General features: G+C 42.8%; 1 protein-coding gene across 1 annotated transcript; it reads left to right on the top strand.

Moving 5' to 3' along the window:
* LOC121080678 (hsp90 co-chaperone Cdc37-like 1) lies at positions 1-25599 on the top strand. Its single transcript, XM_040578817.1, has 8 exons — positions 1-185; positions 18209-18490; positions 19252-19345; positions 20656-20771; positions 21074-21196; positions 22122-22277; positions 23078-23192; positions 24702-25599. The coding sequence occupies exons 1-7, from the start codon at positions 75-77 to the stop codon at positions 23174-23176; spliced, it is 981 nt and encodes a 326-aa protein (XP_040434751.1). The 5' UTR covers positions 1-74; the 3' UTR covers positions 23177-23192; positions 24702-25599.

The following is a 25599-nucleotide window of genomic DNA, read 5'->3' as shown; positions in this document are numbered from 1 at the left end:
GTGGCCTCAAGCAACAGGAATATCCGGTTCAGGGTTGGGGATGTTCTGTCGGTATTGTGTAGCTTGTGGTGAGGATGGCATTGTGGTCTTCCTCCTTTCAGGGTCTTGGTTCGGTTGAGGAAGATGAGGAACGGGAATTAACTCTCACATCTATCCAGCGCCTGTCAGAATCGCAGGTGTCACAGGTACGTCTCTCCCTATACTGCTTGTCGTGCCGTTTTCTTGTTCTGCTGAGTTTATACGGGGCTCCATGTGCTTCTTTCTTCCTCTGGCGGGAGGTCTTCAGCCAGACGTGTCAGTGGTGTGGGTTTCTGTTGTTCTACTGAGCCTTAGGTGGAAGCATGCGTGACTCCCACCGCTGAGGCATTCTACGTTGCTAGCCCCTGCACCTGCAGGGTCGTACCTGATTTCACCTCTGGGTTCTCAGGGAAGGGCTTATGACTATTAGTTTACAGAATCAACTTAAAGAGAGCGGGACGTGTTTTGGGTTCATACATGTGTACTTTCTTTGCGCTGCGTGGTGTAAAATATAAAATGAAACCACTGAAGAGGTGCAAAGGTGTGAGTCTGAGAATGATTAAACTTTTCTTTCTTTTGTAAATGGAATCACTGAGCCCTAGTATATTGGCATAAACAGGCGTACATAAGTGTGTGGTTATCCTGGATCTGTTTAGCTATCTTTGAACGTGTCAGAAAGAACGTGTGTAGTAATGCTATAGGTAATATTGGAATTTGTCATCATCCCACTGTCACAAGGAAAACAGTCTCAAGTTGGGTATTTTTTTTTCATTTAATTTATTGCCAATCGATACAAACTCAATTACTGATTCAGGTATTGAGAGAGGACACTACCCCACCCCCCCAATTAAACAAACAGGGAAACACCTTTTCTCCCCCCTTCCCCAGGTTCAACTTCAATCAAACATCTCCCTGCTTCTTAGTCTCAACTTCCCTTGGTTTTGCTGGGTTATGATCTAGTGACAGGTGGCACAAAGGAGGTTGGGGTCATCTGCATAATGGTTTCTTTCTGCAGCTCCTTGCTGCTTACTCATTTTCTTTCACCACTCCTTGCTTCTTTCTTGTTGTTCTCTGATCTAGCATGGGTTGCTCCATGGGTCGCAGGCCTTTTGAGTGTGCCTACTTTGACATGGCTTAACCACAGGATGCAGTCCCTTCACAGCATGGCTGCTCTGGAGTGGAGTAATTCCTTTCAAGATTGTATCTCCAGCTGGTACCTACATTGTCTCCTTCCATGCCTCCTCCCACCAACAGCTGCCATTCTTAAATATGTTTGAGGAAGTTTTCTAAGAAGAAAATTAACTCTATCCCAGCTGAAACCAGGACACAGAGGCACCAGGTGTGCCAAGTTTTGGCATGCAATGGATTATTTACATAATTTTCAGAGCTGGCTGGAACCAGCTGTGACTGGCACATAGTAGTACATGGCCTCTTCCTGCACAGGTCACCCTGCAGCCCCCTGCTACCAAAACCCTTTACTTTCCACCCTTTACGTCTGTGAAACACATATTTAAGAACTGTTTGAACATACATCCATTATAAACTTTACTTTCAACATCATCACAGTCTTAATATACATACATTATAAACTCTACATACAGCAAATTACTGCTACTTTCAGCAAATTACTTGGGTTGCCAAGGGAATGACAACTGGGTCTCTTTGAGTACATGCAACAACATTGGGGTTAGTAGAGAGTGCTGTAGTTGGTTCCTTCCTGTGCAAACCACTCTTCTTCCTATTCCAAAAAACCCAAAGCTTTCCTGTCCTGCCTGTCCATCTGCAGTGGTTAAGAAAGTTAGTCCTGATGATGGCAGGGGCAGTAGGGCCAATGGCAGCAGGTAGTGAGTACTAATCCTGTCTATTCAAACTGAGGCTCCCTTCCACTAGAGGTAGGCATGTCTCCCCTCCAGTTGTTCCATGAATGGCTATACTTCAATCAGCGCTACACAATGAGGGCAATAAGGTGCACTTGGTGCCAGTATCCACTAGGCTACTATATTGTTGAGGCAAAGGGGTGCTTGGCCACCCTACCTAGATAGTCCAATAAATTCAGTTATCCCCATCCCCTACCAGGCCAATGCTGCGCATGCACACATACACGCATCCCGCAGTAAATTCAAATCGGTTGTCAGAACAGTATGTGGTCCAGAGATGGAGGTAGGAGAAGGCAATGGTTTAACTGAACTCTGACCTCTCCCCTGTTCTTGCAATTCTTTAGCTTGCAGTGCTAGATCTCTAAAGGGCCTTCCATCCTGCTCTGTCATATCCTCTTCCTTTCAACAACATCCATAAGTCTCAGAGTGTAGGAGGGGGGGTATGCAGAATTCCCATTCTTTCCTGAGGTTAACCATACTACCAGATCCTCAGCATTATCCTTGTCCATGCTGCTAATCTTGCACCATTTTTCTGGCATACTTCCTCCAGTACAGTACATATAGGTCACTCCTTGATCAACAAGGCATCCCACCAGGTTATCAGGTGATACTAGAGGAGTGTTAGTAACTGTGTCTAGCCATAAGAGCTTTTGGGCCATGGTGTCAGTGATGATCACCTTTTCAGGGTCCCTCCCTTCTCACCTGTAAATATACTCCAGCAGCCCAAGCAACTGCAACTGATTACTCCCTTCTTCCTAGGTCCTCCATGGGGTTATTTCATTTGCAGGATCAGGCCACTGCCCAGCCTATCCCTCCATCAGCCAATCTCAAAGCCCTTCTCTTTTGCACAGGGCTGTGTTTGCAAGTGGCATAGGCCCCAAACTCCCCAGAGCTCTGCTCACTTGAACTATTGGCTGTATCCCAGCAGCTCTGGTTTCTCAGCATCATCATAGCCACTTCAGGGGCATCTCCCTGAGGCGGCAGTTGTAGGTGTCCTGCATTTCTATAATTTCACTCCAAGTAAAGGATTGCTGAGTGCTCACGCTGGGGAGCAATGCTCCCATTTCCATAGCTCTGCTTAAATACTGTAACTTTCTAAATCACTCTGATTATTCCAATCCCGGGCTGTGACAGGTCTGGGTGTTGCCTGTATTCTCCACCAATACTTTCACATGCAAAAGAGTCTTGACTCAGTATATTTTACTTCATATAATTTATTGCCAATTGTCATAAACTTAATTACTGATTCAGTATTGAAGGAAGAAAACATAAGCCGTTGAACACTTAAGGGAACACTTTTCCTCGCCCTTCCCCAGACTGAGCTTCAGTCAAACACCTCTCCTTCCTTCTTCCAAGTCTCAACTTCCCTTGTTTTTGTCATGTTACCCTCAGTCCCTAACAATTCCTTTGATGCAGTGACAGGTGGCACAGAAGGTTGGGGTTGTTGTATAATAGTTTCTTTCTACTGTACCTTGCTTCTTACTCTGGGTTCTTCCGTGGGCTGCAGTCCCTTTGGGGAAGTGCCTGCTCTGGCATGGAATACCTCCTTCCAAGGGTGCATCTCCAGCCACGTCCCTAGCAATGTCTTTTTCCATGTGTCCCATACATTTTTCTTCCTCCAGCAGCTGCTGCTCATCTCTTAAATATGTGTAAGCAGAGATGCCATGTGCTTTGCTGACTGGCTGAAGTTTTGGCACGCGATGGGTTGTTTGCATCAGTTTCAGAGCTGGCTGGAACCAACTGTGACTGGAACAAGGCAGTTCATGGTCTCCTCCTATATAGGTCACCCCTGCAACCTGCTGCTACAGAAACCCTGTAATTTATACATAATACACCCACAGTAACAGCTGAGCATTTTACGAGAGCTGGAGTGTAGGAGTTACTTAAACATTATCATGACTGAAAAATAAACGCTGATACAGTACGTTTCTCTGTAGGTGAAAAGTCTTCTCTAAATAACTAAATTATAGTCATAGGACAAATTAGGTTGGAAGAGATGTTTGGAGGTCTCAAGTCCAGCCCCCTTCTCAAAACAGGTTACTCAGGGCTTTGTTCAGTTGAGTTCTGAATATCTCCACAGACAGAGTTTTCACAACTTCTCTGGGCCCCTGTTCCAGAGTTTGACCACCCTTCTGGAAAAAAACTAACTGGAATTGCCCTTGTTGCAGCTTGTGTCCATTGCCTCTCATCCTGTCCCTGTACACCTCTGAGAAGAGTCTGACTCCATCTTCTCCACATTCTACTATTAAGCAGTTGTTGACAACAATAAGATTCCTCTTGAGTCTTCTCTCGTGAAGGCCGAACATACCCAGCTCCCTCAGCCTCTCCTCATATGTCACATGCTCCAGGCCATGACCATCTTAGTAGTCCTCTGCTGGACCTGCTCCAGTATGTCCATGCCTGTCTAGTACCAGGGAACCCAGAAGTGCACACAGCACTTCATGTGTGGTCTCACAAGTGCTGAACAGAGAGGAAGGATCCCTTTCCTGGAACTGCTGGCTACACTCTTGCTAATACAGCCCAGGATGCAGTTGGCCTTCCATGCTGTAAAGGCACGCTGATGCCTTATGTTCAACTTGTCCGTCAGGACCCCCAGGTCCTTTTCTGCACAGCTGCTTCATAGCCAGTTGGCCCCCGGCCTGTACTGTTGCACAGGCTTATTCTAGATGTAGGATTTGGCATTTGCCCTAGTTGAACTTCATGGAGTCTTTCTTGGTTTCAGTTGGGACAGAGTTAATTTTCTTCCTAAAATCCTTTTTGCGTTTTAGACGTTCTTTTTGGTGCCCAATGTGGGGCACAAAGGGTTGCAATAACAACAGATTTGACCAGAGCGTGTTAAAAAAAACCTGTTGTAAGCATTCATTGTGTTGGTTTAATAGTTGCTGGTCACAATGTTGATTTATTTGCTCTTGGAGTTGTTGCGCTTGTTCTCAGAGTTGCATTATGTAACACCTTACTTGCAGTACGTGTTCCCTGTTGTGCTGTTTCTCATCTCTGTGGCCCGGGCTAAGGTTATAATTTTGTTGTAATTTGTAATACTGGCTTGTGGTATGATAGATTTGCTGGTTGTGAAACTAACCTGGTCTGTGTGCTCAGTGTTGCTGTCACCTCTGTACTTCAGGAGTCATCTAATGGGAACTATTAATAATTATACCTTTTTGCCTTTTCTCCTCAGAGAGCCAACCTGTGGAGTAGACATCCTCCCACATCTTCCCCCTCCCTGACAGGTTAATTACAGTAGCATTTGAGAACTCTGAAAATTGTCAATATCCTTGGGATGTTGAAACCAGCATGATCCTATTGCTAGGAATACTGAATGTGTTCCAGGTCTTGTTTAAGGTTAAACAACTATTTCACAATACCACCCAGAGATCTGCCCCAAAATTGTTTCGTTATGAGTGGCACAGTGTGTGGGATAGTATGGGCAAGTACCTAGAACAGTGGGCACCTCCAGTGTTTTGGAACTTCACCCCTGAACAAGTGCAGAATCCAGAAAAAACTAGTAAAATATTTGGAAAAAGTATGCTGTCACCCTGGCAGTTCCAGAGAGGCACAAATTACTGCAATGTGCTGGGGCCTAGCCGTACCCTCAAGGGGAAAAGTAAGTCTCTGGATCTGATGGCAAATTGACAGGTGCTGCAGCTACTCCAGTCTTGGCAACCGGCACTGCAGCTCAACCAGAGAACTCACCCATGCCAGTATCAGTTGCCCCTATATGCAAGAAGAAATAGATACGAAAGTCAGCTCATTTACTAAAGGAGGACAAACCAGGACCATCACAGGAACAAGAGGAAGAGGCAGAAAAAGAGGTAACCTCTTGAGTCCTATCTCTGAATGAGCTGTGGGATATGCAAAAAGATTTCAGCCATTGTCCAGGTGAGCACGTTTTCACCTGGCTGTTCCAGTGCTGCAGTTACAGGGATAATAGTTTGGAATTAGAGGGTGGGGAAGCCAAGCAGCTGGGATCACTTTCTAGGGAAGGTAGTATTGACAATGCAACTGGAAGAAGGTTGCAAGTCCTCAGCCTCTGGAGGCGACTCCTGCCAAGCGTGATGGAAAGGGTATCCCTTCAAGGAAGATGTTATATGTTGCCCAGGCAAGTGGACTGCAATGGAGAGATGTATCCAGTACCTGAGGGAACTAGCTGTGAAAGAGATGATTTATTATGACCCAAACAGCATGCAGTAACCATAGATCCAGACGAAGTCCCATACACGTGACCCATGTGGTGGAAATTTGTATGGAGCGCACCATCGTCATATGCCAAATCATTGCCAATAATGAGCTGGAAAGACAGTGTGCCACCAACAGTGGATGAAGTGGATGAACTCTGGGAATATGAAGATTACATCTCTACCTCCATCTTGGCTGTGGAGAAACTGGTATAGCAACTCGACAAGGCCATATCCTGCTCCCTACCTGTACGACCTGCATCTCAGCCATTAACAGTAAGTGCCCTTCTGCTTGAGAGGGAGAATATAGGAGATGCACGCCATGGGGTGCCCTGTGGTTTTACATGCAGGATCACAGAGAGGACATGAGGAGGTGGGATGGAACACCTACCTTGACCCTGGAGTCACAGGTACATGAATTTCAAGGAAAAAACAATCATAGATAGGGGGTCTTTCAGGAAGGCTGCTGTTCTAGTCCCCAGTGGGCAGTTTCCCAGACAGAGTGGAAAGGCTGACATTACTCTCAATCCTATGAAAAGGAATTCTAATCCATTCTTGCAAGATGTAAGTGGGCAGGACTACGCTACATCTGCTCTGCACTGCTTGCCATCCTGGTGGGAAACCCTATGATCAGGATTAGGGGGACCCTGCTTCCAGCGAGGTGAAGGACAGGGATAACCAGGTTTACTAGACTGTGTGGATCCGATGGCTTACATGTCAGACCCACAGGAGTATAAAGCTCTAGTAGACACCAGTGCACAGTGTACCCTAATGTCATCAAGTTATGAGGGGGCAGAACCCATTAGTATTTCTGGAGTGACGGGGGATCTCAACAGCTAACTGTATTGGAGGCTGAAATAAGTCTGACTGGGAATGAGAGATGAAAACATCCCATTGTGACTGGCTCAGAGGCCCCATGTCTACCTTGCCCAGCCTCTTGGATGACCCTTCTGTGGTAGGGTTGCTGAAGGTCGAAGAATAACAGGTGCCAGTCACTCCCACAACGGTGCACCAGTGACAATACCGCAACAACTTAGACTCCCTGATTCCAATCCATAAGGTGATTCGCCCAGAGAGCCAAGGATCGATCAGCAGGACCCTCTCACCCTTTAATAGCCCCATATGGCCAGTGCGAAAGCCTACTGGAGAATTGAAGATTAACAGTGGACTATCATGGCCTGAATGAAGGCTTACTGCCATTGAGTGCTGCCATACTAGACATGCTAGAACTTCAGTGTGAACTGGAATCAAAGGCAACTAAGTGGTATGTCACCATTGATATCGCAAATGAATTTTTCTCAATCCCTTTGGCAGCAGAGCGCAGGCCACAGTTTGCCTTCACTTGGAGGGGTGTCTGATACACCTGGAATCAACTGCCCCAGGGGTAGAAACACAGCCCTACCATCTGCCACAGTGTGATCCAGGCTGCACTAGAACAGGGTGAACCTCTGGAACATTTGCAATACATCGATGACATTACCGTATGGGGCAATACAGCAGCAGAAGTTCTTGAGAAAAGGGAGAAAACAGTCCAAATCCTTCTGAAACCTAGTTTAGCCACAAAAGAAAGTAAGGTCAAGGGACCCGCACAGGAGACCCAGTTTTTGGGAATAAAATGCAAGATGAACGTCATGAAATCCCAATGGATGTGATCAACAAAATAATATGTCTCCACCAATTAGTAAGAAAGAAACTCATGCTTGCTTTTAGGTGTTGTGGGGAATGCATATTCCAAGTTACAGTTGGTTTGTAAGCCCTATCAGGTGAGCCAGAAGAAGAATGATTTTGAATGGGGCCCTGAGCAATGGCAAGCATTTGAACAAATTAAATGGGAGATAATTCAAGCCCTTGGGCCAGTCTGGGCAGGACAAGATGTAAAAAATGTGGTCTACGCTGTAGCCGGGGAGAATGGCCCTACCTGGAGCCTCTGGCAGAAAGCACCAGGGGGAGACTCAAGGATACAGAGGATCTGAGGCCTGCTATACTCAACCTGAAAAAGAGATACTGGCGGCTTATGAAGGGGTTCAAACTGCTTCAGAAGTGATTGGTACTGAAACACAGCTCCTCTTGGTGCCCCGGTTGCCAGCGCTGAGATGTTCAAAGGGAGGGTCTCTGTGCATCATACAATCGATACTCCATGTAGCAAAGTGGCTTGTGCTGATGACACAACGAGCTCGAATAGGAAATCCCAGTCATCCAGGAATCTTGGAAGTGATTATGGACTGTCTAGAAGGCAAAGATGTTGAAATGTCATCAGAGGAAGAGGTGACGTGCTGAAGAGGCCTCATTGTATAATGAACTGCCAGAACATGAGAAGCAATATGCCTTGTTTACTGATGGGTCCTGCCATATTATAGGAAAGCATTGGAGGTGGAATAGAGTTCCCTATGACAAGTCGCAGAAACTGCTGAAGGAGAAGGTGAATTGAGTCAGTTTGCAGAAGTGAAAGCTATCCAGCTGGCTTTAGACATTGCTGAATGATGGGGAGGAGAATCAGAAAGGAATGTAAAATTCAGGGGTTGAGATAAGAACAATTTAATAAGTAAAGCACGAGCCACGCATGCAAGCAAAGCAAAACAAGGAATTCATTCACTGCTTTCCATTGACAGACAAGTATTCAGCCATCTCCAGGAAAGCAGGGCTCCATCATGTGTGACGGTTACTCAAGAAGACAAATGCCATAATGCTGAACATCCTCCCCCTTCCTTCTTCTTCCCCCAGTTTATATACTCAGCATGATGTCATATAGTATCGTATACCTCTTTGGCTAGCTTGGGTCACCTGTCCTGGCTGTGTCCCTTCCCAATTTCCCATGCCCCTCCAGCCTTCTTGATGGCAGAGCCCAAGAAACTGAAAAGTCCTTGTCTTGGTGTAAATATTACCCAGCAACAACCAAAACCATCAGTGTGCTATCAACATTGTTCTCACAGCAAATCCAAAACACAGCACTGTACCATCTACTAAGAAGAAAATTAACTCTATCCTAGCTGAAACCAGGACAAGTCCCCACAGTCTAGGAGGAAACAGCGACCTGCTGCTCCCCTTAGACATGCACAAGTCTATGGAGCCAGATGGGATCCACCAAACGGTACTGAGGGAGCTGGTGGAAGAGCTCACCAAGCCACTCTCCATTAGTTATCAACAGCCCTTTCTAACTAGGGAGGTCCTAGAAGACTGGAGGTTAGCCAATGTGACGCCTATTTACAAGAAGGGCAGGAAGGAGGATCTGGAGAACTACAGGCCTGTCGGCCTGACCTCGATGCCAGGGAAAGTTATGGAGCAGATCATCCTGAGTACCATCACACAGCGTGTGCAGGACAACCAGGGGATCAGGCCCTGCCAGCATGGGATTATGAAAGTCAGGTCCTGCTTGATGAACCTGATCTCTTCTATGACAAGGTGACCCACCTAGTGGATGAGGGAAAGGCTATAGATGTTGTCTAACTGGACCTTAGTAAATCCTTTGATGCTGTCTCTCACAGCATTCTCATGGACAAACTGGCTGCGCACGGCTTGGACGGATATACTGTTTGCTTGGTAAAAAGCTGGCTGGATGGCTGAGTCCAAAGAGTGGCAGCGAATGGAGTTACATCCAGCTGGTGGCTGGTCACAAGTGGTGTTCTTCAGGGCTCAGTATTGGGGCTGGTTCTGTTTAATATGTTTATCAGTGATCTGGATGAGGGGATGGAGTGCACTCTCAGTAAGTTTACAGACTACACAAAGTTGGGGTGTGTGTGTGTATTGATCTGCTTGAGGGCAGGAAGGCTCTGCAGAGGGATTTGGACAGGCGGGGCTGATGGGCTGAGGCCAATTGTATGAGGTTCATCAAGAAGTGCTGGGTCCTGCATTTGGGTCACAACAACCCCACGCAACGCTACAGGCTTGAGGAAGAGTGGCTGGAAAGCTGCCTGGTGGAAAAGGACCTGGGGGTGCTGGTTGACAGCTGGCTTAACATGAGCCAGCAGTGTGCCCAGGTGGCCAAGAAGGCCAATAGTATCGTGGCTTATATCTGAAACAGTGTGGCCAGGAGGACAATGGAAGTGATTGTCCCCCTGTACTTGGCACTGGTGAGACCACACCTCAAACACTGTGTTCAGTTTTGGACCCCTCATTTCAAGAGGGAAATAGAGGTGCTGGAGCATGTCCAGAGAAGGACAATGAAGCTGGTGAAGGGTCTAGAGCACAAGTCTTATGAGGAGCAGCTGAGAGATCTGTGGTTGTTTAGTCTGGAGAAGGAGACTCAGGAGGGACCTTATTGCCCTCTACAACTACCTGAAAGGAGGTTGTAAGGAAGGTGGGGGTAGGTCTTTCTCCCATATAACAAAAAACAGGACAAGAGAAAACAGCTTAATTTGCACCAGGGGAGATTTAGATTGGATATTAGGAAAAATTTTGTGGAGTGGCTGGAAGAAAACGGGTATATTATGAGCAATCCAGACCGCATAACTTGGTTGTAATAACAGGCCGCAGCCCTAACAAGCTGCAGGTGTTGTGAAGGACGTGTGCAAGGCCAGGGGAGATAGGGAGGCTGTGTGTTCACTGAGAGATGGGGGAGTTGGACAGAGGGGATGAGAAAAAACAGGATGCCTGCACGAGGGGGGAACAGCGTGTGGGCACCACACTGGGACCAATCATAAGGGAGGTGGAAGCGTGTGGACGAGTGGTTTTAACCTATCACTTTTTACATAACGAAGCCTATGTAGCGTGTGTATCTCTTGCTGAGAGTATAAATTGCTGTAAGTCTTTTAATAAAGTGGCACTAACTTGATCACATTGGTTGTATAAGTTGTGTCCGAGTCTTCCATGTCAACAAGTAGCGCCCCGAACAGGGACCCTCTCGTCCATGCTTCCAGGAGCGAAGAGGTGGCTCAGAGGGGGCGGAAGAAGCCGGCCATAGCAGGCACTGCCCCGGTGCCTGGGAAAGCGTGCGCAACCATCGGAATCTCGCCCTGATCAAGTGAGCAGTCAGGGAGGAGATGATGGAGTCCACTCTAAGCAAAGAAGAAGCGGCAGTGGTTAAGCTCCTCCAACATATCCTCTCTAAGAGAGGGTTATCTTATGATGAGGGAAGCCTGAGAAAGCTGCTGTCGTGGGCTTGGCAGCGAGGACTGATCCCCTCGGTGAGCATGGTTTTTGAGTTAACGACTTGGGATAAGATCGGTGCAGCACTGTGGGAGGACATAAGTTCAGGCTCTAAAGAAAGTGCCAAATTCTCCACAATGTGGAGGTTGATTTTAGAAACTTTGAAAGAAATGAAAGCGGTCAGCAGATGATTGTATGATGCTGCCACAGAGGGGAACTCCATGTTGGTAATGCATTTAGCACCTTGATGGCAAATTCTGACTATTCTTTGCCAAGTGTGGACTAATTCTAACAATGGTGCTAAACCAGAGGAAGCTGTAAATTCCACTGACAGCGCGACACTTCTCAACGCACTGTTAACTATGGCGATTCCATCCACACCTCCTCTACCCCCAAAGCTGTCACTGATTGCAGCGACCCTCACAACACAGGAGCAAGCACGGGAACAGGACAACTCGGACAATGATTCCATTGACACTGATAAACCTTTTGATCCAGGTCCTGTAGATCTGGAAAAGGAGCTAGACACCCACCACCCCGCATCTCCCCCGATGCATTGACTGTATTTTCAGGGAGGGTGAAAGGGAGTCTGAGGGATTGGTGACAGGAATGTAAGTGGGAAGCACTTAAGCGAGGGGATTTGGGAGTCGCTATGGCATGTTCAGTATTTTATCAGACAAATCAACCTCCAGAGTGGCAGCCTGTGCAATACGAGGCTGTTAAGGAGTTAAGCAAAGCAGTGCGGGAAGGGAGGATTCATAGTACATTTGCTATGTCTCTTCTTGAAGTGATGGCAGAGCCTTATACACTCACACCACATGATTGGAAGTCATTGCTTTGTATGGTACGAACTCTGATACAGTATATGATGTGGTTATCTGATTTTTGTGAGCTATGTGTAGTGGCCTTGATTGAAAACCTTAATCGGGGAATTGCTGTTAACTATGAGCAGTTGGCTGGAGAAAAAAATTGTGCCGTTTCTGTGACCTAGGCAAGGTATCCCAGGGACAACTATTTGCAAATGAAGGAGATGGCTATTAAGGCAGTCCGGATGCGGGAGTCTTGTCACAGTCTTGCAGGGTTTTAGAGAGTCACTAACTTTAATACTACCTTTATTGATTGGTTTCAGAATATTTTTGCAACAAGTGGAGCATGAGGAAGCTCAAGGGTTGCTTTTAAAACAACTAGCTATGATAATAATGCCAATGAAAATTGTAAATGGGCAACTTTCACAATCGCAACCCTAACGTGTCAAATGATTATAACGCAGAACTCACAGCAGACTGTAACTCTCAGGCTGAGTTCTGGAATGCAGCATAACAGATTTTTGCTTCTCTAATCTCTTCTGTAGAGTAGTACACACTCTTAACTTCCTTAGTGATAAATAGGTGTCTGCATGCTTCTAGTGATTTACAGCTATGTAACTGCATGAATGATTTCTGCCCTGAGCCTGGTGGTACATGCAGCTGCTTTTTTTGTCCGGGTCGAGATGTAAATATGGGCTTCTCTGTTATGGTAAAGTGTCTCTGGTTGCATATTCAAAAAGAAAAAAAAAAAAGAAAAAACAAAGGGGGAAATGAAGGGAATGACCTCAGCGGCATGTTCAGAGAAAGCATGTTATGTTTTGAACTTTTTGAAAATCTTTGCCGACCATGTGGTGCCTACCATTGTGTGGCACTTTGTGTCAATTGGTGACAAGCAGCAAAAGCATGAAGGTGTCTTAGTATGCATGAAAGACTCGTACCAGGCATTGGTCAGGATCACATGAATTGTTAACTTGGGGGAGAGGTTATGCTTGTGTTTCTACAGATGAAGGTCCACGATTGATACCAGCTTGCTCTGTGCGGCCTGAGCTTAGCGTACCTGACTGTGGGAGCGCTGCTGCCGCCAGTCAACCCAACAATTAATGTGTGGTCTCCTTACTGAACCAGACCTTGTTTGGTGTGCCCTTCCTGACTAACAGATGTTGTTGCAAAAAAGTGAATGTATGTGGGGAATGAAGAATCTTACTGAAAGCCTTGATATTTGGGATAATTGATTACCTCTGTGTAATGTTAACCCAAAAGAAGTTGATATTGTTTGCACTTTGAATGTCGATAGTTGTCTCTATGTAGATGCTAATGCAGTGAAAGGCTATGATGAGACCATGACACCCACATAAGTCAACACATGAACATGCTGATAAGCATAATGTGTTTAAACGCAATATAACTTTGGATGAAGCATGTAATGATGTAGTTGATTTATGGAACTGATGGGAACGTATTGCAGCGGTTCTTCTCTTATCCGGAGTAACAGCAGGGAAAGCATTAAAGAATTAAATCACCTTGTTTATTAGGCAGTTAAGAATGTGAGTCAAATTTGCCACCATTACATACAAAACAGAGCAACTATTGGTTTTTGTTGTTGGCTCAAGGACATGGTTGTGAAGGATTTTGATGGTATGTGCTGCATGGATTTTAGGCCCCCCATTGCAGCAACATGTTATCAAAATCTGAGAAAATGTCAGCCTTTTTGGCATCCATTCACTCAATTGGCAGTATTGTTTGTTTGCTATTGCCTTGGTTGCCATCATGTTTGCAAGGGCCCCTGCAGAACATGACAAACCTGGTACTAGCTCTTCAAAAGCAAAAAGAGGGGAGAATTTTACAGAACAGAGACAGTGCGTTGTTTTGACATTGATGATGTGCAGTTTTGGCCTTGCTTTGATGATGTGCAGCTGAGATCCTGCAGCAAAGAGTTAAATAACTTTGAGGGAGTATGAGAAGAAACTAGGATGAGACAGAAACAAAGGAGGAATGTGATCTCACCTCTAGAAGATAAGGAAACAGCATGAACAGTAAAGAGTAGCCTATAGTGAACAGCGCCAAGGAAAGTGGTGTATGAATTTGACTGATCACTCGAACTCTATTCATAAGCAGCTTGCTGAGTTAAGAAAAAATGTACAGGTCATAAAGCTTGAGTATGGGTTAACGGACTGGCTACAGAGTTTAGGAATTACTGGAGGGTTAAAAGATTTGTTTCTGCACGGGATAACGATATTAATTGCCATAGTAATCTTTTTAAGCATATTGGGCTGTGTGTGGAATTGCTTTATGAGAACGATGAACCGAATGATAAAAGGGGTCTGGATTGCTCAAAAACAAAAAAGGGGGATTTGTGGAGTGGCTGGAAGAAAACGGTCATATTATGAGCAATCCAGACCACATAACTTGGTTGTAATAACAGGCCGCAGCCCTAACAAGCTGCAGGTGTTGTGAAGGACGTGTGCAAGGCCAGGGGAGATAGGGAGGCTGTGTGTTCACTGAGAGATGGGGGAGTTGGACAGAGGGATGAGAAAAAACAGGATGCCTGCACGAAGGGGGAGCAGCGTGTGGGCACCACACTGGGACCGATCATAAGGGAGGTGGAAGCGTGTGGACAAGTGGTTTTAACCTATCACTTTTTACATAACGAAGCCTATGTAGCGTGTGTATCTCTTGCTGAGAGTATAAATTGCTGTAAGTCTTTTAATAAAGTGGCACTAACTTGATCACATTGGTTGTATAAGTTGTGTCCGAGCCTCCTGCTTCAACAAAATTTCTTCACTGGAAGGGTGGTCAAATATTGGAACAGGCTGCCCAGGGAAGGAATGGAATCACCATCCTTCTAAGTGTTTAAAAAATGCATAGATGTGGCGCTTAGGCACATATTTTAGTGGTGACTTGGCAGTCCTGGGTTAACAGTTGGACTTGATCTCAGAGATCTTTTCCAACCTAAATGATTTTATGATTCATTAGCCCTTGTCTTGTCCGTGGGGCTCCTTTTGAAGAGAGAGCCTGCATCCTGTTTGTAGCCTGCAGATGGTTTAGAGAAAGAAAAAAAAATCTGGAATTGTTGAGTTTCTAGTGTACATCTGTAGGCAATATAAATACTGTGGTGTAAGAAATCATTTCTATCTCCTACTTGTTAGTGACTCTCAGTATGTTTGGAAGAAGGAAAGGGATGCTTATCTTGTGCCCCAACTAATTCATAGCTTAAATTCCACTTTCACTAATAGTCCAGGATAAGATCAGAGGACATGCAATGAGCATTTGTTTTGAGTTTACATGGCAATGTTGGGGGGGGCTGCATGGGTGGCCTCTGTGGGAAGAGACCAGGGGCTGCTGTCACGTCAGGCAGAGGCCAGCTCAAAAATGGACCCACTGCAGGCCAAAACTGAGCCAATCAGCAAAGCTGGTGGCACCTCTGCGAAAGCATATTTAAGAAAGGTCAAAAGAATACTGCATAGCAGTTGTGAGAGGAGTGAGGAAAAAATTTGAGAGAAACAACCCTGAAGATATCAAGGTTAGAGAAGAAAGAGGAGGAGGAGGTGCTCCAGGCATCGGAGCAGAGATTCTCTGGAACCCATGGAGAGTACCACGTGCCACAGCAGTTGTTCCCTGCAGCTCATGGAGAGGACTGTGCTGGAGCAGATATCCACACTACAGCCCATGGAGGACACCACACAGGAACAGGTGGATGTGCCCTGAAGGAAGTTGCAGCTGGTGGAGAGCCCACACTGGATCAGGGTACTGGCAGGAGCTGCAGCTCGTGGGGGACCCATGTTTGAGCAGTCTTTTCCTGAAGGACTGTATAACATGAAACAGAACCATACTGCAGCAGTTCTTGAAGAAATGCAGCCCATGGGAAGGACCCCACACTGGAGCAAGGGAAAAGTGTGAGGAGGAAGGAGCGCCAGATAGGAACTGATACAAAGTGAGTGCAACCCCCATTCCCCATCCCCCCAACACTGCTCAGAACAGGGAGGAAGAGACAGAGGAGTTGGGAACAATGGAGTGAAATTGATCTTCAGAAGGGGGGGGGAAACGAACAACAACATGTTTTCAGTTTTGCCTTTGTTTCTCACCATCCTACTCTATTTTTAATTATAAATAAATTAAATTCACTTCTCCAAGTCGAGTCTGTTTTGCCTGTGATGGTAATTGGTGAGCAATCTTCCTGTCTTTATCTTTACCCACGAGCTTTTTTTCATCTTATTTTCTTCCTCTGTCCTGCTGAGGAGGAGTAGTGAGAGTGTGGCTTGGTGGGCACCTGGCAGCCAGCCAAGGTCAGCCCACCACAGTAATATTAATGCATGCTGGAAGGTAGGTAGTAATAGTTACTCTATTGTTATTTGACATCTGTCGTGGTTTAACCCCAGTCGGCAACCAAGCACCATGCAGCCACTTCGGAAGTGATTGGTACTTAAGCGCAGCTCCTCTTGGCACCCTGGTGGCCATTGCTGGGATGGATGTTTAAGGGGAGGATTTCTCCTATACATCATGCAACTGATGCTACATGGAGTAAGTGGGTCATGCTGATTATACAACGAGCTCAAACAGGAAATCCCTATCATCCAGGTAACTTGGAAATTATTATGGATTGGCCACTAGGTAAAGATTTTGGGATGTCACCAGAGGAAGAGGTGACGTGCTGAAGAAGCCCCATTGTATAATGAACTGCCAGAACATAAGAAGCAATATGCCTTGTTGACTGATGGGTCCTGCCATATTGTAGGAAAGCATTGAAGGTGGAAGGTGGCTGTACGGAGTCTCCGATGACAAGTTGCAGAAACTGCTGAAGGAGAAGGTGAATTTAGTCAGTTTGCAGAATTGAAAGCTATCCAGCTGGATTTAGACATTGCTGAACAAGAAAGGTGGCTGATACTTTACCTTTATACTGACTCATGGATGGTGGCAAATGCCCTGTGGGGGTAGCTGCAGCAATGGAAGCGAGAGCAATTGGTAATGTAGAGGTAAACTCATCTGGGCTGCTGCATTATGGCAAGATGTCGCCACTCGGTTGGAGAATCTGGCTGTAAAGGTACGTCATGTAGATGCTCATGTACCCAAAAGTCAGGCCACTGAGAAACATTGAAACAACTATCAGGTGGATCAAGCAACCAAGATTGAAGTGGCTCAAGTAGATTTGGATTGGCAACATGAAGGTGAATTATTTATCACTGAGTGGGCCTGTGACACTTCAGGCCATCAAGGAAAAGATGCAACATATAGATGGGCCTGAGATTGAGGGGTGGACTTAACCATGGACACTATCGCACAGGTAATCCATGAATGTGAAACATGCATTGCAATATAGCCAAGCGGTTTGAGCCTCTGTGGTATGGAGGATGATGACAGAAATATAAATATGGGGAGGCTTGGCAGATTGACTATAGCACACTCCCACAGACCCACCAAGGCAAGCACCGTGTGCTTACAATGGTGGAAGCAACCACCGGATGGCTGGAAACATACCCTGTGCCCCATGCCACTGCCCAAAGCACTATTCTGGGCCTTGAAAGACAGGTCCTGTGGCGATATGGCACCCCAGAAAGAATTGAGTCAGACAATGGAACTCATTTCCAAAACAATCTCATAGACACTTGGGCCAAAGAACATGGCATTGAGTGGGTATATCACATTCCCTATCATGCACCAGCCTCTGGGAAAATTGAACAATGTAATGGATTGTTAAAGACTACGCTGAAAGCAATGGGTTGTGGGACCTTCAAACATTGGGATAAACATTTAGCAAAGGCTACCTGGTTGGTTAATACCAGAGGATCTGCTAGCTGAGCTGGTCCTGCCCAGTCAAAGTTTTTGCATGGTGCTTGGTTGCTGGCCGGGGTTAAACCACAACATCATAAAGCAGATGCTTTCTTCTCAGAAGTATGTCTTGCAAGTATTCTGCTATTTTGGCTATTGCTAATTTTGCAGAATAAAGATAGCCAGAGGAGAGTGTGGAAAATCCTTTTATCTAGAAAAGATTTTTATGATATACAGTCTGGAGATTGTATTATTGGTAGTAATACTTGATCCATGATTCTGTAAGTATCTTTCAATTAGGTTTAGAAAGCTTGAAGTAGAAGTTTCCGTTAAAGGTAATTTAGCTGAACAATATTGTGTTTAGTCACTGTTGTGAATATAATATTGCTTTTACGATGCCTTCCATGTCAGTATTCTATTTGGGAATTATATGCTTCATAAATTCTATCAATTTTCCTTCCATAAACAGCATGTTTTGTTTTCCACACAGACGTATATTCAAGGGATTGAATTAATCTGTCAAAACCAAAAAGAGTTTGTGAAGAACTCTCTAGAATCCAAATGGAATCTAGCAGAAGCCCAGCAGAAACTTGGTAGTTTAGCACTGCATAATTCGGAATCCATTGATCAGGAATATGCCAAAGCACAGACTGAAGCTTCAGAACTGAGACAGAGAGAGGAAGAATGGAGAAGAAAAGAAGCAGCACTAATACAGAGGGAAAGACAGAAAATATGGAATACAGATTCATTTAGTAAGGAGGTATTTAATAAGGTATGGCCTATAAATGTGTATGAAAACAATTATAAGCCTTTTTTATTCCATTTATTTCTCTTCTTGAGTGTTTTCTATATTTAGTATAGTGCTTATTGTAATGTCTTGAATGTTTTTCTTTCTTAATTTGTCCTATTGAAGAGGACATGTTGCACTGATATCATGAATGTGTATGACACCTCCTTTAACTGGGAGTCAGAACTTATATTTGTCCCTTATAGCAACTGTTGCCAAAACCAAGGATGAGAAAAAGTTCTTCACATTAAGTTTGTTTCTCTGTTATGCTAAATTCTCACATTTGAAACATGCACAGTTTGCCTCTAATAACGTTAATTTCTTAATACAGATTATGTTAGCACAAGCTGTCTTCATAGTAAATGTCAGTTTTGTTTTCAGCACTTAACTTGAATATGAACCATCATTTTTCATAATTCCACTGAGTTAGCTTCATCAGGGCTAGATGGTATAGATATTTCTCATTGTTTATAGATCAGTAAGTTCCTACTAGTGCATAGAACTTTGAGATATATTATTGCTCAGAAGAATAATATGATAAGGCATTTTTTACCCTATTATTAATTAGATGAGCTGTGTTTTAGTAAATAACCTTCCTGGGTGCATGAAGTGTTGGGTACATGTGTGTTTGCTGGGCTGTGTTTAAAACTAGAACATTGCCCTTTAAGTAGTAATGAATTAAAATAATCCTATAGGTCAAAAAAGGTATATGTGGAGATTCTATAATAGTTTTTTCTCATCTTTAGAGTTTTATTAGTCAATATAAAATAAAAGAAGTAGAAGATGAAGATATATCTAAATCATTTATACAGAAACATGAACAAAAGATTAGATACTTTGGTAAGTATGTTGCTTCCAACATTTTGCAGTTTAATCTCCTGTAGAATTTGTGTAGGTCTATTTCTTTTTTTCGTTATTGTTATTATTGTTGTAGAAAAGGGATGCTAACAAATGAAACATCTGGCGAGGAGAGTATCTAGATTCTTGTTTCTCAGGACAGGCGATGTGGCATCATAACAAATAACCATTTCAAAGTAATGGAAGCTGTAAAGCACAGAAGCCCGTTGGTTACTATGATCAATGAGAACTTCTTGAGTCAACATAGAACTGAAAAAGTTTTTCAAGTCATAAAAATTAAAATTCTAGCAACTTTTTCTGCTGTTCCATGGGAAATGACAGGGGCATTAATGGAGATGCAATTCCTGCATGTAAAAGTGCCTGGGACCTGCCTCCAATAAATAGCTGGGGGTTTTCTGTCTGTTAATCCATGAGGGGAGGTGAATGATAAAAGGTAAATATCTGCAAAACAGCTGTTAAGACTATGTAGAGATGGAACTGATCTTTTATTTTTAAATATATAAATATATGAGTGATAGAAGGGTAAAACTTTGTATCTAATACTGGCAAGCAGTAAAATATTACTAATATGTGTATTAGGGCAATTAAATCATATGAAGGAAATGAGGGGGAGGTGATCATCTCACTGTTTGAATTTTGAGTTCTGACTTTTAACTTGCAGGTCTTTCCATGAAGGTAGTTTCATGCTACTTACTACAATTAAGTCTTCTAGTTAACTTTCAACCACTGAGTTGGCTCACCTGTTTTTGACCTTAATGCTTGAACTTGGTTATAAAAATAGCTTTTTATTTCCTAAACCCTAGCAAACCATGTCAAAGCATATTAATTTTAGACTATGATTATGCTTTCATTTCTATTTGTCTTAACTTGCAAGCACTTCTGTCAAAATCACTGACTATAAATCTCCATCCATCAATTCTGTTATACTATCAAATTCTTAATAAATGGGTATAGATACTACTTGGTTACAGTGTGTGAAAACCATTTACAGTTAACCTGTTTTTAACGCTGCCAGAGATACAATAAAAATAAGATCTTAAAAGTAGCAGCTAACTATATTTCAGTATCTTTAGTCTGAGCATACCTTATTGGTAATGTTCTTTTAGCACTGGGAGGTGTTTTAATAACCAAAAAATATAGAGTTCAGTTTTATTTGCATGGTGTTCTTCTAAGGTAACAATGAAGTGTGAAGGAGATTGTAGTAGTATGTAAATTTGAATAACATCTTCACTGCATTAAATCACTTCTCCGTATTGAATGTGTTAATTCATGTTGTTGTTTTTTTTAATCAGGTATGCTGGGCAGATGGGATGACAGTCAAAGATTTTTGTCTGACCATCCATATCTTGTATGTGAAGAAACAGCTAAATATCTCATCTTATGGTGTTTTCATCTAGAAGCTGAACAGGTACTAGGAAGACCTTTAAACCGCTTTAAAGTATGCAATTTCCCACTTACGCTACAGAAAAGCTGTGCAAATTGATGAGCCATTTAATTAATCTTCTCCCTGTCTTCTCATGTCTATGTTATCTTATTGCCTCCAAAACACATTACTGCATTAGATCTAGTCTCAGCTAATTAACAGTCCCTTTGCTTCTGTCAGTATCAGTTCTTTCCTCTTTAGGAATCAAATGCAAAGATGTTGCTGATTTCTAGATAGAGTTATACTTTTAAAGATACTTTCTGTAATTATGTAATTTCTCTTTTCAGAAAAGAGCTCTGATGGAACAAATAGCACACCAAGCAGTTGTGATGCAGTTTATTATAGAAATGGCCAGAAGTTGCAATGTGGATCCAAGAGGCTGTTTTCGTCTATTTTTCCAAAAAGCCAAAGTAAGTCAGAACTTGTATAACACTGAAACTCTTGATACCCTTGCAAGGGATCAGTGTTCTGAAGGAGCTTTCTTCCTGATAGTTGGAGATTAAATATGTTACCAACTGAATCAAGCTTATGGGGAAGTGGTGTTTTGTTGGCAGTTCATTCTAGGATGAACATTTTGCATAATTCTGATCTTGAGAATGGAAGTTCCATGGATTTTTGTTAGGCCAGAGGGAAAGCAGAACATAGCATGGGAACTACAGGAGTGTGGAAAAGTGAAGTGCCACCTAAATTACAGCGCAAACATGAATGTGTCTAAGAACCAAGTGTCCTATTTCGTTTATCATAATTCCTCTCTATACAGTTTATGGCAGGGCCCAATTTGGAGTCTGTTTCTCTTCAGTCAGTCATAGTTAGCTCTGGAATGCTGAGAGGGAGAGAAAGATGTGAGAAGACTGAAGCTGTGGTTTGATGCAGGTTCTATATTAAGTTATCCAAGACTGAAGAATCAAATCATGCTGATCTTAATGCTGCTTTAAGGACTTCAGTTGACACCCACTTTGAATCGTGCTTTGCTTTTGAATTGAGTGCTGCCATTAGTACCTTTTCTCTTAAGGGTATTGGCTTCTGAGGTGGCATAAAGGAAGGATTAAAATTATATTTGTTTTGTTCTTACATGTTCTCAGATGAATAACTCAGTTGCTATACTCATCAAATGCTAAAGTCTCTCTTTGAAACAAAGCAAACAAACAAAAAACAGCATACCTGAATCTTCTTTTTAAGCTGACTGGTGGTAATATTGTTATTGACTTGTACAAACCATTATCCTTTAATGAGTATAATATGCATTACTGCAAGACTTCTTTTTAGCAGTATGTATGCTTACAACTAGAAGTAAATCTGGCTGAGATGAAAAATATTTCACTCTTCTTTTTACAGGCAGGGGAAGAAGGCTATTTGGAAGCTTTTAAAACTGAGCTTGAAGCATTCAAATCAAGAGTGAGAATCTGTTCACAGTCTCAAGGCTTTATACCTACGTCAGTACAGAATCCCAGTGTCTATACTGGTATTGTAGGACTGGAGTCTTTGTCACAGGTAGGCTTTTTATTTCCAAAAATGAATATAACAACTCTTTTAGGAATAGATTTTTGCTACACTCTTGAGAAGATGTACTTTTTGAGATATAGGAATAGGCCTCTCCATACGTGAAGCACTGTCAGTTCTAACATGCACTGTTAGCAATATGCAAGAGAGATTGTTTCTCAAAGCTCTCACAATTTATAGCATTAAAAGGCATATGTTAGTTCAGTGCCCTTGAATAATTGTGCTAAATGGAAAACTGCATCATTAACCTGTTCAGGCGCTAGAATTAAATATACTTTGCATCACAGGAGGCGAAATGAGCTTTCAACTGAAAATGACTAATCCTATTAATGGAAACCTACAGGTAGTCAAGTCTAAGGAAAATTTACACTGTGTTACGATATTCTGCCCTTGTTTTTATCTTTATTTTGGAACACCGGGGCCTTTGGTTTCAGTGTTGGTGATGATCACATCTTGGGCTGAAGATAAAATTTAAAAGGGTTTAAAAGCTGGATGTTGGGGAAGGAGACACAATTTAAAGTACTTTGAAATAATTTTGGTCAAGGTACCTGTTTGATAAGATCTGGTAACTGAACCCTAAGTAAATAAGGTGATAGTATGCTAGCTAAATTAAAAGAAGCTTCTTGACATTCACATTATGACAATACTGTCTGGGTTGTTGTTTTTTAAGAGATTTTATTTTATTACAAACTTATCTCATCTTAAGACAAGCAAAATAAAGAGCTTGATTTATTTATCTGTAAGTGTATGTATGCATTGAGATTAAGCTTTGAATTCTTCATTTGTTGCAGAATGCAAATGATCGACAAGGTTGCATAAACAGAAGTGTTTCCAATTTAAACTCAATGCTACCGAAAGATGAAGAACCCAAAATGATGGACACAGTATAGCACTGTTAAGACTGAGGCAAAGTGCTCTTTTTTTTATTATTATTATTTTTATTTTTATTATTGAAAATAAAAGAACGTGGCTATTTTCTTAAGACATTTTTATGGGCATCGCACTTTATTTTTGGTGCTTTGAGTGGGGAGGGATTTGGACGGAGGGTAATCCAGAAACAGTTGTAATAATGTTTGAAAATGTGCTGCTAGGTTTTTGGTTGTCTATGAAGAATGGGGTTCTTATTGCCAAACATGAAACCGAATGTGTTTTATGCTACTAAATTTGCCTTTCATGATTTTGGGAATTAAAGTTTGAAAAAGAACTTGCACAAATACAATGTTTACAATAAGTGATGGATTTCTGGTGGAATCTGCTATTGTTATTAGATATGGGTATGTCTTATTCTATGAATATTGAAGATCACGGTTATACTGCTATATTGCTGGTATAGCTCTTAAATCTGGTTTTATCATTAGCAATAAATTGGTATGACATCAGTACTGCAGATCTGAATGGCATCAATTAAAACACTGGCTCTCTACCTCTTCTAAGAGGATTTAAATGTTACATTTTGCTTTCATAAAAAGTGTCTTGTGTGTTGTTCCCCTCCCCCCCATATAACTAACAATTGCTTACATATGATCTTTGGGTTGTATGGTCACTGAGAAACTTTTGGTTTTAAGACTTTAGTTTAACTAAATTTTTAAAACTAATTTTTTAAAGCTAGTTCTATAATGGAGTGAAAATTATTAGTTGAAGAGAACAAAAGGAGACTTTCAGGTACAGTGGGTGGGATGAGATTCTGCTTTCAACAAAGCTTGATCACAGTCAAGAGCCAAGCACTTGTAAGTCAGGTTTTGGCAGGTATTTCATACACTGCTAAACTAAAACTTTTTATTAAGTGAATGATTTCTGAAATTATCAACTTAAGTACTGAGAAATAGGACGATCTTTAAAAGCCTTGTGGTTTAGGATCTTGGGTTCAAATGCTATTCCCAGAACAAGCCTGGCGTCAGAGCCTCTGCAATCCAAAATTTCTATGAAACTTTTCAAACTTGCTCTTTCTATAGCAGCTCTGTCCATAAACATGTACTCTGTAGCTGAGCTATTTCAAGGGAGAGTCTGTACCTCAAATATCAGTATAAATATTTGTCACATGTTTTTACAGGAGTCTATTATTTGTATGCTCCTTGAGCCAGATCTATTGTTTACTTGGCCCTCTGCTGCATTGCTCTGATCGCACACAGGGTTTGGAATGCATTTTAGAATAATAGTTTGACTAACCCAAGTAAATGAGTTGGTATAAATAGTTCTCATAGATCTTACCAGCAGTTGCTGACACAGATAAACTAGCTGTTATGCAACACTAGCTATTTTTTTCTTGTAGGCTCTAATTATGATATAGTAAAGTCTAAGTCTGTTGTAGTATACAGTGGGATAAGTATTAGTAAAAAATAAGCAATAGATCAGCTGATGGAAGCTCCTTTCTTGGCCCTAGTACTAATGTCTGGAACACTTGTGTTTTATCCTCAGGTTATCTGCTGTTCTGTCTAGCTATTGGGCAGACAATGAGGATTCAAGGAAACAACATACCACATCCAGGATGTGAGAAAAAGAGGTTGTTTATTGACTCAAAAAACAGAAGCTATATGGAACCGATGATAGTAATTGAATTAGAATGTCTTACGTCCCTTCTGATACCAGGAGCCCAAGGTGATGGCATCAGATGGATCTCTCATCTGGTGTACAGCATGCTGCATAGTCCTGTCTGTATCAAGGCTCAAACTGACAGGGGCTTTCTCACTTTTTTTCCATCACATGCTGGTTTTATGTCCCTTTCTTATACAGAGCAAACTAGCACTAAACATGTTGCCAGACTTTTGTCCAAGGCCACTAGCTCCTTGTCATAACAAATATCTTGAGTCTTTTCCCTACACCTGCAAAGATAGTAGCTGTCTCAGCTGCAAACTGCAGATAATTAAATATATTTATCCAGTCTGGTTTTGAAAACCTCCAAAGATGGGGACTGCACAACCTTTCTGGGCACGTTGATCCCATGCTTGACCATCCTCATAGAGAAAAAGTTTCTCCTATCCAGTCAGGGCCTCTCTTATTTCCACTTATGCCCATCGTCTCCTGTCCTCCCACCATGCACTAGTGTGAAGAGCCTGGCTCTGCCTTCTTAATAACCTCCTTGTAGGTACTGGAAGGCTGCTGTCAGGTCCCCTCCAAAGCCTTCAGGCTGAAAAAGGCCAGTTTTCTCAGTCTCTCCTAATAGAGCATGTGGTCCAGGCCCCTGATGATCTCAGTGGCCCTCCATTAGATGTGCTTCAGTTGATCAATGTCTTTCCTGTATTGTGCGTGACCCAAAACTGGTCACAGTATTCCATGTCTAATGAATGCTAAGTAAAGGGGGATAATCACTTTCCTT

Source organism: Falco naumanni, chromosome W (assembly GCF_017639655.2).
Source record: "Falco naumanni isolate bFalNau1 chromosome W, bFalNau1.pat, whole genome shotgun sequence".
In the NCBI taxonomy this organism is placed as follows: domain Eukaryota; kingdom Metazoa; phylum Chordata; class Aves; order Falconiformes; family Falconidae; genus Falco; species Falco naumanni.
Note: the sequence above shows the minus strand (reverse complement) of the source record. Positions and strands in the feature narration are given on the sequence as shown.